The sequence below is a fragment of the Spermophilus citellus genome (assembly GCF_964194105.1).
Source record: "Spermophilus citellus genome assembly, chromosome: 16".
Lineage (NCBI taxonomy): Eukaryota > Metazoa > Chordata > Mammalia > Rodentia > Sciuridae > Spermophilus > Spermophilus citellus.
This window is the reverse complement of record NC_138196.1, coordinates 71,247,865-71,260,048: the sequence shown is the minus strand read 5'-3', so window position 1 is coordinate 71,260,048 and position 12,184 is coordinate 71,247,865. Positions and strand designations below refer to the sequence as shown.

The 12,184-nt window shown below is 37.6% G+C and overlaps 1 protein-coding gene across 7 annotated transcripts in view; it reads left to right on the top strand.

The window, feature by feature from the left end:
• PSD3 (pleckstrin and Sec7 domain containing 3) overlaps positions 1-12,184 on the top strand; it is a gene marked incomplete at its 3' end in the record, with an annotated part of 568,898 nt that overhangs the window by 429,811 nt on the left and 126,903 nt on the right. For all 7 annotated transcript variants that reach the window (XM_081269548.1, XM_081269547.1, XM_081269545.1 and 4 more), the window contains one exon: positions 11,388-11,431. In XM_081269548.1, coding sequence (XP_081125674.1) covers positions 11,388-11,431 — 44 coding nt within the window. The remainder of the gene's footprint in view (positions 1-11,387; positions 11,432-12,184) is intronic.

Genomic DNA, 12,184 nt, shown 5'->3' with positions numbered 1-12,184 from the left:
ATTTATTTACTGGGTATTGAACCCAGAAGTGCTTTACTACTGAGCCACTCCACAGCCCTTTTTAATTTATTTATTGACAAGTCCTTGCAAAGTTGCCAAGCTGGCCTTGAACGTGGAATTCTCCTGTCTCAGCCTCCCAATTTGCTGGGATTTATAGGTGTTTGCTTCTGTGCCCAGCTCGAGATAACTTTTTGATAAATAAGTGACACTTTCAAATGATCAAGATATAAAACTTTAAAACAAAATCAGTCAATGACTGTAAGCACAATGAACTTGGGACTCAGGATGTTCACACAGGTCAGAGAATAGTGACATATGCTGAAGAATACGCTGGCAGTTAACCTTTCATCCCTATATGGAATAAGGTGTTTGCTAAGACTTTAATTGCATAAACTTCTAAGCTTTCAGGTTCTAAGGCTTTTAAATCACATCCACATCATGTTTTAGGACTCATTTTTAATATCTACTTAAAATCCTCTGGTGGTTACCCAACATGCACAAAATAAACCCCTACTATGCTCTAGACCCATGTGACCCAGTTACCCATTTGCCCTTAGGCACAGCACACTGGGTCCACTGGGTCCCCACAACCAGCCTATTATGCAGGCCTGCCCGCACAGCCATGCCCAGGGACTGCTTGGTCTGTCACTCACCTGTGCACGGCTGCTGCTCTTATTCATGGCCTAGGTCTCCTTGTTGATAGGTTTTCTGTGACCAATCAGTCTAAGGCTGCTCTTTTGAGTTATATTATTTTAATTACCTTCTAATAATTATTTGTTGGTCTATCAGAAAATGACAGGATTGTTATTATCTGTTTAATTCCTCTTTCATCTGTTTCACCTCAGCTGAAAGCTAAGTTCTTCATGTTGTTCCTCCCTGAATTCTCTAGCCTAGATTAATGTCTGGCAGGTAGTAGACTTAATAAGTATTGACTGAGTAGATGACTGAATTAATGGCTTCAAGAGGAGATTTGTACAACTAAAAGTGTTAGTACTGTTACACTGTGCTTATCTACATTAGAAACATGAATTATTGTCTAGTGGTTATAAAATACTTTATACTCTATTGTACTAGTGCTGATAGTATACTATATAGTAAGAAAATGGGGCTGGGATTGTGACTCAGTGGTAGAGTGCTCGCTTAGCATGGGCAGGACCCAGGTTCAATTCTCAGCACCACATAAAAAATAAAGGCATTGTGTTGTCCATCTACCAAAAACAACAACAAAATTTCCCTCTCTCTCTCTCTCTCTCTCTCTCTCTCTCTCTCTCTCTCTCTCTCTCTCTTAAAGAAAATGCATTCTAATTACTCTCTAGTAGTTATAAAAATACTTTCCCTTTATATTAACATGACCTGATAAAATATTTGTTGTGGTCATTGTACAATAGAGTAATGCAATAAAGATGAATTAAGCAAGGAGTGTCATGTAGGCCCTCGGAGCAGACAGATCATAAAGAGTCAGTGATATGTTAAAGGAGAGTTTACACTGCTGACCATCAGTTTGTGTAGACTATGATTGGAAATGTTCTTAGCTGTGAACTTCAGATATCTTTCCCTGGGAAAATATTGTCTCTAAATAAACTAACAGGTCCTGAGCTGATATAATAATGTAAAAGACTGAGAAATGATATGGATAGCATTGTTTCACTTTACTGATTTATATATTTTTTAACAATAACAAGGCATTTATTGGAGTTGTAAAACTTAATACCAATGACATGTTAATTAAAGTGTGTGTGCACACGCAAATAACGTGTACATATGCTATCAGTATTGTGTTGAGGTAGGGAAGTAAAAACCACAGATTGGCTTGGGACAGACATGTCTTCAGATTCTAGCCCTGCTATGTGACCTTTGGCAGGTTACTCAGCCTTTAAGAGTATTAATTACGTCATTTCTAACAAGGGAATAACAGTTCCTTCTCATTGGGTTGCTGTGAAGATTCACTGAGATTACACGAAAGTAAAGCTTTTAGCCTGGTGCCTTATGTAGGGTGGCCTCATTGAGAGTTATCATCAGTGGAATACCAACCATTGGGAAATCGCTGGAACATCATCACAAAGTCAGAAATGCCATCTGTGACACATCAGCTGTGCAGAAGTTTAAATCATTAACTGCAAGTGCTGTTGTATCTCTTTAGTGATTCTAAACTGTTATTCCCAATAGTTTTCTGATCCCATCTTTCCATTCAGTTCCAAAACTGGTGTCCTGTGGGATAGATGTGTTCACCTGGCCCACAGTGGTGGTGGTGGTGTTGTTTTTTTAACTCTTTTTGTTGCTACGCTTGAATATTTACTAACCTTGAACAATTTGTGCTTCTAACTGCATCTGGAAAGTAGTGAGAATAGCAGGAGTTGAAGTTAGATCCCAGCTTGTTGGGATCCGGCGACAGCTGAGTACTTTCTACCCCTGTTGTGGAGCTTTCTCTGGCTCCCGGAGTCTCTGCCTGGCCTTCTTGACTCATGCTATCTGCCTAGTCCTATGGATATTTGAGTTGTAACTCATCTGTTTTTGATGATGAACTGGTGTTTGGCCTTGATAGTCAAACTAGTTCATTTGATATTTACAGTTTTAATATGGGGATTGATTGGGAGGGGACATGAAAAAATTTTCTCTAGTTGATGGTTGATGTTCTCTAACTGGTGGTGATAAGCTATTTATATTAAGCCAGAAGTAAGTGCACATGTAGATATGCGCATGTGTTGGAATTTGTTTAAAGGTACACATAAGATTGGTGCAGTTTACTTTATATTGGAATTCCAAAGAAGTTCTTCATAAAAATAGGAAAAGCAGTCATGAAATTAATTTGGAAAAACAAAAGGCCCAGAATAGCCAAAGCAAACCTTAGTGAGGAAACCTAAAGCAAAAGCATCACAATGCTAAACCTTAAATTATACTAAAGAGCTACAGTAACAAAAGCAGCATGGTATTGGCACCAAAATAGGCATAAAGACCAATGGAATAGAAAGGAAGACACAGAGAGAAACCCACATAAATACAGTTATCTCATAGAAGACAAAGGTGCCAAAAACATACATGGGAGAAAAGATAGCCTCTTCAACAAATGGTGCTGGGAAAACTGGAAATCCACATATAACAAAATGAGATTAGACTCCTATTTCTCACCCTGCACAAAACTCAACTAAAAGTTTTTCAAAGAACCAGCTTTCAGACCAAAAACCCTATACCTACTTGCAGAAATGTAGATCTAATACTCCAATATGTTGTGCTTAGGAACCAACTTTCTCAACAAGACTCTTAAAGTGCATATGCAGTAAAATCAAAAATCAGTAAATGGGATGGCATCAAATTAAAGAGCTTCTTCACAGCAAAGGAAACGAGTGTGTAAACAGAGCCTACAGAATAGGAGAATATCTTTGCTACCCACACAACAGATAAGGCATTAATTTTTAGGATATACAAGGAACTCAAAAAACTTCAAACGAAACAAAACAAAAAACCCAAAACCAAATAACCCAGTCAATAAATGGGCATGGAAAAGGAACTAAACAGACACTTCTCAAAAGAAGAAATATAAATGGACAACAAATACATGAAAAAAATTCAACTCTGTAGCAATTAGAGAAACACAATTTAAAACCGCACTGAGATTCCATTTCACTTCAGTCAGAGTGGCAATTATCAAGAATACAAGTAAAATGTTGGGGAGGAAAAGGTTCACTAGTACATTGTTGGTGGGATTGCAAATTGGTACAACCACTCTGGAAAGCAGTAAAAAGATTCCTCAGAAAACTAGGGATGGAACCACCATTTGACCCCATTATATCACTCCTTGATATATATCCAAAGGAGTTAAATCAGTTCACAGTAGCTAAGTTATGGAGCCAAACTAGGTGCCTTTCAACAGATGAATGGATAAAGAAAATATGGCTTATATATACAATGAAATATTACTCAGTCATAAAGAAGAATGGCTTTATGACATTTTCTAGTAAATGGATGGATCTGGAGACTTTCATGTTAAGTGAAATAAGCCAATCCCAAAAAACCAGATGTTGAATGTTCTCTCTAATAATATGGATGCTAACCCACAGTAAGAGGAACAGGGTATGGATAGAAGTTTAATAGATTAGACAATGAAGAATTAAGGGAAGGGACAGTAGGATAGGAATATAAAAGAGTGGAATTAATCTGGCAAAAATATCCTATGTATATATATGAATACACCCCATTGAATCTTAACATCATGTACATCCACAAGATTAGAATCCTAATTACAATAAGATGTCTTCCATGTGTATTTAAATATCAAAATATATATTACTGTCATGTATAACTAGAAAGAACAAAAATGCAAAAATTATATCTGGAAAAGTTTTGGTAAATAAACATGGATATAAAGTTACCAATATCCGAACTGAAGTGTTTAGAGGTAAAAAGAACCAAAAAATAAGAGAACAAAGCAAGATCAATGAGTAGGTGATAAACAGATAATACAACAAACTAAAGCTTGATCGTAAATACAGGCAATGGGTATATCAGTGTTTCAATGCACAATATTTACAACTTATCTATATGTTTGAAAATTTTTATAGTAAAATTATAGGGAAAATGCATGTTTCAACACAGATATCACTCCTTGGAATCTAACCTATAGAAATAAAAACCAGTTCATGACAAAATGAATAAACATATTAAAACACTCATTCATTTATAGGAGCCACATCTTGGATTTGGGAGCAGATGATGATGATACCAAGAATTATGGCAAAAAAAAAAAATTAGTGGGGGACACAGGGAAAGGGGGATTAGGCAAAAAACTATTAGTTTGTGAAATTGGGTGACTTCTAGGGTCTTTTCAAGTAAAATCATAAGACAGTAGATCAGCAAAGGGACCAAGAAATGTACTTTATGCTATTCTTCCACATTGCCTATGAAGAAAATGGGAAGCAGGTAAATTGACTTATCTTCAACAAGCAAGTTAGAGACAGACACCCTGCCCTACCTCTCCCAAAATCTTACCTTTGAGCTTGGATCTGTTGTCTTTTCTATCAAATTTTTTTTTTCTGAAGAAAATATATGTGATGTCACTTATTAAATATTGTGTGTGGAAATGTCTTGTACGTTATATGTAGGAAGTAAAAAAATGAGTTGATTCTGTTAGGTGACTAATTTTCAACTAGGCAAAGTTCAGTCGGGGTTAGCAGCACATTTTGTATTCCTTATGTAAGAGGCCCCTGAAGGCAGAATGGAGTCATCTGTACCTCACAGAATGCCTCCCTAGCCTCTAGGATATGTTCAGATATGTTAGTCACATGGTGAGTTATGCATATTAATTATACTTCAGATTCTCTTTCATTGAGGGTAAGGGCTTTTTGATTAATTTTCTAGAGCTCATTATGGATTCGTGTTGATGCCTCTGTTCCTGGTTGGATATTCTTACAGTTGCTGACTGGGTTTTGTGTATGCCCCATGTCACAAGGGGAACTTAATTGTCCAGGACATAGACTTTGGCTCTGTTTACACGGTGGCTGTGTCCAAACAGTACATCTGACCATAGATAGGAAAAACACAAACCACATGGAGGCACACTTCTGTTGCTCTGAATGAGAGCCAAAGAGCTGAATGCCCAACAGGCGGCTTGTGAATACATGTCCTTCCATGCAAAGTGTTCTTTCAACTAGGGTTCACGAAGACTGCCTGGGTGTGGGGACCCAAGTAGTGTAAGGGAAGTCAAGTCCAGAAGCTCATCTTCAGTAAGCTATTCTCCCTAAGATGGATCTCCCTGTGGTACTCTCATGTTCAAAGCTTGGGGCTGTTTTTCCTTCTTCAATTCTGCTTGACAGTTGCCTTCTGCCACTTAAGAAAGAAAAGAGAAAAAAGTGATTTATGGTCTTCTTTGAGATTTTCTGAGCAATTTGACATTCATCTGGTAACTGGTTTCATCATCAGTTTTTAACCAGTACATTTTTCAAGCATGTTCTTTCTCTTATACTACTGCCAGAGTGGGGCACATTTAATTCTTCACTGGAAAATCGTCTTACTCTAAAGATCTGCATGAACCAGTGTTGCATTTGAAAAAAGGGATATATGGTGTTGGTGCTGTCCTCATTCTTGGTACAAATTCCACGATGGTCACTGTCAGTTTCACTGAAAGTGGAGGCTGTTGTTTCCTCCATACTTTTCAAAATGAATCAAAGACCACAGAGGGAAAAAAAGTCCATTGAAATTTAGAAGGTAGCTTAACTAAAATTTATGAATTCCATCAACTATGCAAAATATGCTTCTGGGGAGACAGACAGAGGCTCCTGGTTACACAATACTTGGTAATGGAGAAAAACCTCAGAGCCTGTGTGGGCTGTCAGTGACGGTGCTGAGCTTTGAATAAAATTGCATTTTATCATTGTTGAAAAGCAATCAAAAGTGGGGAACAAAGGCTTAAAAGTAAATTTAGACCAAAATACCTTGATCTCTGTAATTTAAGCAATTTACTTTGCTTTCTCATTCTTAAAAATGATGATCTTGAAATTTGAAGAATCGTTCTGTTCTGTTTGGTTATCTCTGGAGATATAAGATTGCTCTCTAGCTCTTGAGTTAAGTTGCAAAAATTTGAGTTGGAGAATAAATTGGTAAACTAATGAGGTGCAGTGATTTTTAACCACAGCTTCATCTCAGAGCTACATGGAAGCATTAGAAAATAATTTCTGTATAGATTCCTCACCTAGAAAGCTGCTTCAGTAGGTCTGGGGCAGGACATGGTAATCAATATTTTTAAAGCTCCATAACTGATTCTGGGGTGTATGCTTATTCTTTCAAATGAGATCACGATGGTAAAAGACTGTTTTGTCTAAGGGCTGACCCTGGAATTATTTCTGAAAATCAACCTCTAACCTTTGTTTCTCAGATACATTTGCCTTTCACTTATGCTTCAGTGTATTACTTTCCTGTGGCTGCTGTAACGAATTGTCACAAGCTTGACATCTAAAAAGAACAGTGATCCATTCTACCATGGTTTGGGGGCCTGAAGTCTGACAACATGCTGTCAAATGGGCTGTACACCTCACAGGGGGCGAATCTGTTCCTGGCCTTGTCCACCTTCTGGCAGTTTCCAGCATACTGTGGCTCCTGTCTTGGTCACTCTGCTCTCTCTATTCCTCTTCATGATGCCACCTTCTTCTCTGAATCCATCCTGGCTGCCTTCTTATAAAAAGTCTTGCAACTACATTTAGGGCCCACCCTGATATTCTCCCCATCTCAGGTTCTTTAATTTAATTAAATGGTTCAAGTTTTTTCATATAAGATAATATTCCAAGGTTCCAGTGATTAGGCCCTGGACATCTCCTGGACCTCCATGCAGGTTATTGCCTCTCTGTATGTATCCACGTGAGCTGCTGTAGCACCTCTCTCCACCTGTCCCCAACTACCATGCCACATTGGTGGCACACCCTCCCTCTTGGGCTAGGCCAGATGATTTACCTCCAGTTGTATGAAGGGTTATTTACCTGAGCTGCAGTCCATACCCAGTTTTAGCCACTCAGGTGGCAAATACTTTGGGTCCTAAGTGGACTGAAATGTAGGATCATTGCAGCAAGCCCATCGACCTCACTCAACAAAAGCATCTAAAGCATGTGTCCTAACAGCAATGGCTCCTGTGAAAGCTCATCTTTGTAGAATCTTACAGTGACCAGCATGATCTGAATCAATTCTAAGAGGCACAAGCCCGTTTTCCTTTTCAGCATGGACCTTCACTTAGCCAGGCACACACAGTACTGCCAAGTGTGGTCTTAGAAGGAGACAACGTAGTTAGTTGATAGTAAGCATGAAGAGACGGGCCAGGGCTGCACCTCAGGCAGGGTAGCATGCATGCTTTGTCTGCTCAAGGTTCTAGTTTCAGTCCCCGGCACCCCCCAAAAAAAAAAAAAAAAAAAAAAAAAGTAGTTTGTGAGTCAGAGTTTGTGAAAACCAAGTATGGGACCTTGAGGATTTAATTCACGTTGGGCTTCATTTTCCTCATGTATGTAAGGAAGTGTTTGTTTCATGAGCTCAGGCTCCTCTTAGCAGTCCCATTGTGTTTCTTCTCTTATTAGAAAGGAGAAGAGGTGCCAGTGTGCAGATGCATTTATAGAGAAGAGGCAAGAGGTTAAGATGGCTTATAATGAAGTTAAATGGTGAATATCTAGTGGTATCAATTTGTGCTATTAATTTTTTCTAGTATGGTTGAATAGGTCACAAATTGGGGAAGCTTTGCAGTCCAGGAAGGTTTTTCAAATGGTTAGATCACCAGTATCCCACCCCTACCCCCATTAACAGTTTCCCCGGAGCCCTTGATTTCTGAGCTAGACCTAATCATAGTGCCTCATTACCTAGCACACAGACTGGTTCTCAGAAGAACAGGTGTCTAAAACTACAACAGTGAGACACTCTATCTGGGAGTTTTCACACTGGAAAGAAAGAACTGTTTTCTCTTCTTGAGAGAGATAGGATGTGGACAGGCATTGCTTGTAGTGGACACTTTTCTTGTGTTACAGAGAAACAAGGACAAGACCTGTCTGGGGTGGGAAGAAGAAAGAGGTCTTTGAATTCCTGTATTCCTAAGGCTAGCTCCATCCATACCTTTCTATGATTTGGCTACATAAACTTTCAGGTTCCCCTTATCCCTAGTTTTGGTATCTGTCACTTGAAACTAAAAACAAAACAAAACAAAACAAAAAAACCTTGATTCGTACACAGGATGTCAGTGTAGAGAAGTCAGGGTAGGATTAGTTAAGAGTTACATGTTTTCAGATACAACAGATAATATAACAAAAAAGTTGAAGATAAAGGTTGAGTATCCATCATCCAAAATGCTTAGACCAGACGTATTTCAGACTTTAAATTTTTTTCAGATGTTGGAACATTTGCATAGGCATAATAGGATATCTTGAGGGGGGACTCTAGTCTAAACATGGAATTTGTTCTCTATACACTAATCACATAGACTAAAGGTAAATTTATATGGTGTTTTAAAGTTTTGTGTATGACATGAACCAAATTTAGTGGTATGGAATTTTCCTTTTTGTGGTATCATGTTGGTGCTCAAAAAGGTCCGAATTTTGGAGCATTTCAAATTTCAGAGTATTTTGGATTTGGAATTTTTAGATTAGATATGCTCAACCTGTGTTGATGAAACTGCTTGAAGTGATAGATCATATGGTGCATCATGGAGTCTAGGTTGACCGCTGGGTAGGAGGTAAAGAGCAGACATGGGCACTCGGTTTCTAACTGGGCTGGGCATAAAAGCTTAGAACTTGTGAGCCAGGTCTGGAAATTTTAACTGCTTTTGTAAACCATCTTCCTTTTATTAAGAAAACTAATGGCTCATGATAAAACACTACAGAGAATCAGGAAAATACCTTTCTGATTTTGTAATTATAAAGGATCGGGTAGCATCTACCTTTTTAGATTTGGCATGCTACAATTAAAAAAAAATTATTATAAACCCAGGGTGAGAACTTGACCTACAAGTATGATGACAGGTCTGTTGAATTTAATGAGTGACTCTATCATGAGATTTTTGTCGAGTTCCATTTCTTGTAAAGCAAATACCCTCAAGTGCAAAACAATTTGAAAAGAAACTGTTGAAAGGAAGAATTGAATGTATTAGAAAATCTTTAGATGCTCAGATATAATTTTCCAACTATCTACCTTTATAATCAGCTTTAAAAAGCTGGTGAATTACTCTGGTGAATTACTCTGCGCAATATTGAGTATGCTAGGAGATAAAGAGCCTTCAGTGATCTTTCTCTTTTCAATTGCAGTTTCCCAGCCCACTATTACTGGTGGGTTCAAAATGGCTCAGACAAGTAATAGAATCCATTTAAAAGGCATTTGTCCAGCAAAGTCCTGAGACACTCTGCACCTCCTAAGTGTTCATCTTCAGGCGACATGAGCTATATCATAGGCTTTTGGAGTCCTTTAGTAAATTTCGAGTTTTTCAAACAGAACATCTAATTTATAGTGTGATCTTTGCACTTTAATTTATCCTTTGTTTTAATTTGCAGTTCTCTCATTGACTGAAGACATACTTTACCATGTCCTAATAAGGATAAAATCACATTAGTCAGTAAACTATTATGCCATACTGGAGAACTTCCACATTACCTGTCAAAATAGTGTTTAAGGATACATGTTTTGAGTCTTAAGTAATAGAAAATATATAACTTTTTTACATTGTAAGTGTTTTGATGAAAAAGGAATTCAATACTTATGTGCAGTCTTTCTGCACGCAGACACTGGGATGAGACATATTAAGAGGGAGAAGATAGGAATTCAAGGCATTTTTACCACTGCTCTGCTGCAGCGTAGGCAGCTTCTGAATCCTGCCTTTCCTTGTGTAAAAGAGGATCTGTATGGCATCTAATTCCTTCTTTTTTTCCTAATTCAAAGTCTTTGCAAAACCTTCAAGCTGTAATAGGTCCAAGTCCTTTGAGGAAAAAAATGTTCCAATGTAATAATAATATTATACATAAAGTTCTTTTCAGTTTAATTTGCTGTTGTGGTTTTATATCTTAGAAATACACTTGTTTTATCTTTGTAATATCTCGTTCAAAATTTAAAGCATTTTTTCCAGGTAGTCGTTGTAATGGAATAAGTTGATTTATAAGGATTTTATATGTAATGCTGGGGCTAGGAGAATCGGGGAAGCAGTCTTAGGCTGACTTGACTGTGTTCTTATTGTTACCAAGACCCTAGGAAGCTTTCTGTTCCCTCCACCACCACACACGGGAACCAGTATAATACTTCACTGTAAAGCAGAATTATGACATTAGAACAATAAGAACTGCTTAAGTCATTGGTATAGAAATACATTTCCATATCTGGCTTCAGCCCCCTTCCATGCATCTTATTTAGATGCCATGAAGTCTTCCATCGGTAAAAAAGAACCTGAGTACCACCAATATTTGTCCAAATTAATGAAACTGTAAGGCATATTTTAAATGAGTTTAATTTTAATCACATCTAATTTTACTTTATAATACATAGGGTTGTCTTATTTTTTTTAAATAAATATATTTTTAGTTGGACGCAATACCTTTATTTTTATGTGATGCTGAGGATCGAACCCAGGGCACCTCGCACATGTAGGCGAGCGCTCTACTGCTGAGCCACAACCCTAGCCAGGTAGACTTTATTTATAAAAGACATTTTTCTAGTTGTGAAAGTGTTTCATAAAACTCTGCTCACTTTGCACTTGTTTGCCCCACTTATTTCTTCCTCACCTTCCCAGAGCATTGGCAAGGGCTCTAAGCCCTCCTGTTCAGATGGTCAGACTGGGAAGGTGTGAACGAGTTACTTGCAGACTCAGTGTAAAGCTTTGGTCATGTGCTGAATTCAGAATATGGAACAGAAGGAAAACAATAATTCAATCTTATTTTTTCTCTTTACAGGCTCTGTACAACTCAATCAAGAATGAGAAGCTGGAATGGGCAGTGTAAGTATGCTGGATGGATGTCAACCTTTTAATAATGAACAACTCCCTTTATTTCCTACTTTCTGTCTTCATGCCTCGGAGGTGATTTCAGATGGGCATTAAATATGTATTGTCAGCTCTTATTTTACACTAAGTGTCTTAACTACTTGTATAAAACCTTAGTGAACAATGAGTGTGGATTTTTCTTGTTTGTTTTTCCTCTTGGCATGCAGAATGCTTTTGCTTTAATCTGGTTGCTCTGTAAACAGTTTTATTTACGTGTATGTACATGTAACACATATACATACTTTTTTTTTTTTTTTTTGCAGTCCCGGGAATTGAACCCAGGGCCTCGCACATACTAGGCAGGTACTCTACCACTAAGCTATATTCCCAGCCCCAATTCATTGTATTGTTAATGTGTCCTTTAAAAATAGCATTTTGAAAAAAAATTTGATAAAGTTGTATTTATTTCAAAACCCAATACACATGAGTTGGGTAGCACTACTCAATTTTAGTTCTCTCCTTCCTATCATCATAAATCAAACATTTCTAATCCTATTTCCTATGAAGCTATCATACAAGGACATGGATAGATATTAACCATAAAAAGAAAAGCAGTCTCTGGATAGATAAGCGTGAGAAACTATGAACTAAATAAAGGTAAAAAATTTTTTAGCTTAAAACCTTTCAGGAGGCTTATACAGTGCCATTGTATATTATCAAGAGAAATGAAGTTTCTATGTTTCCTGAATCTATTTGACAGTAAAATTG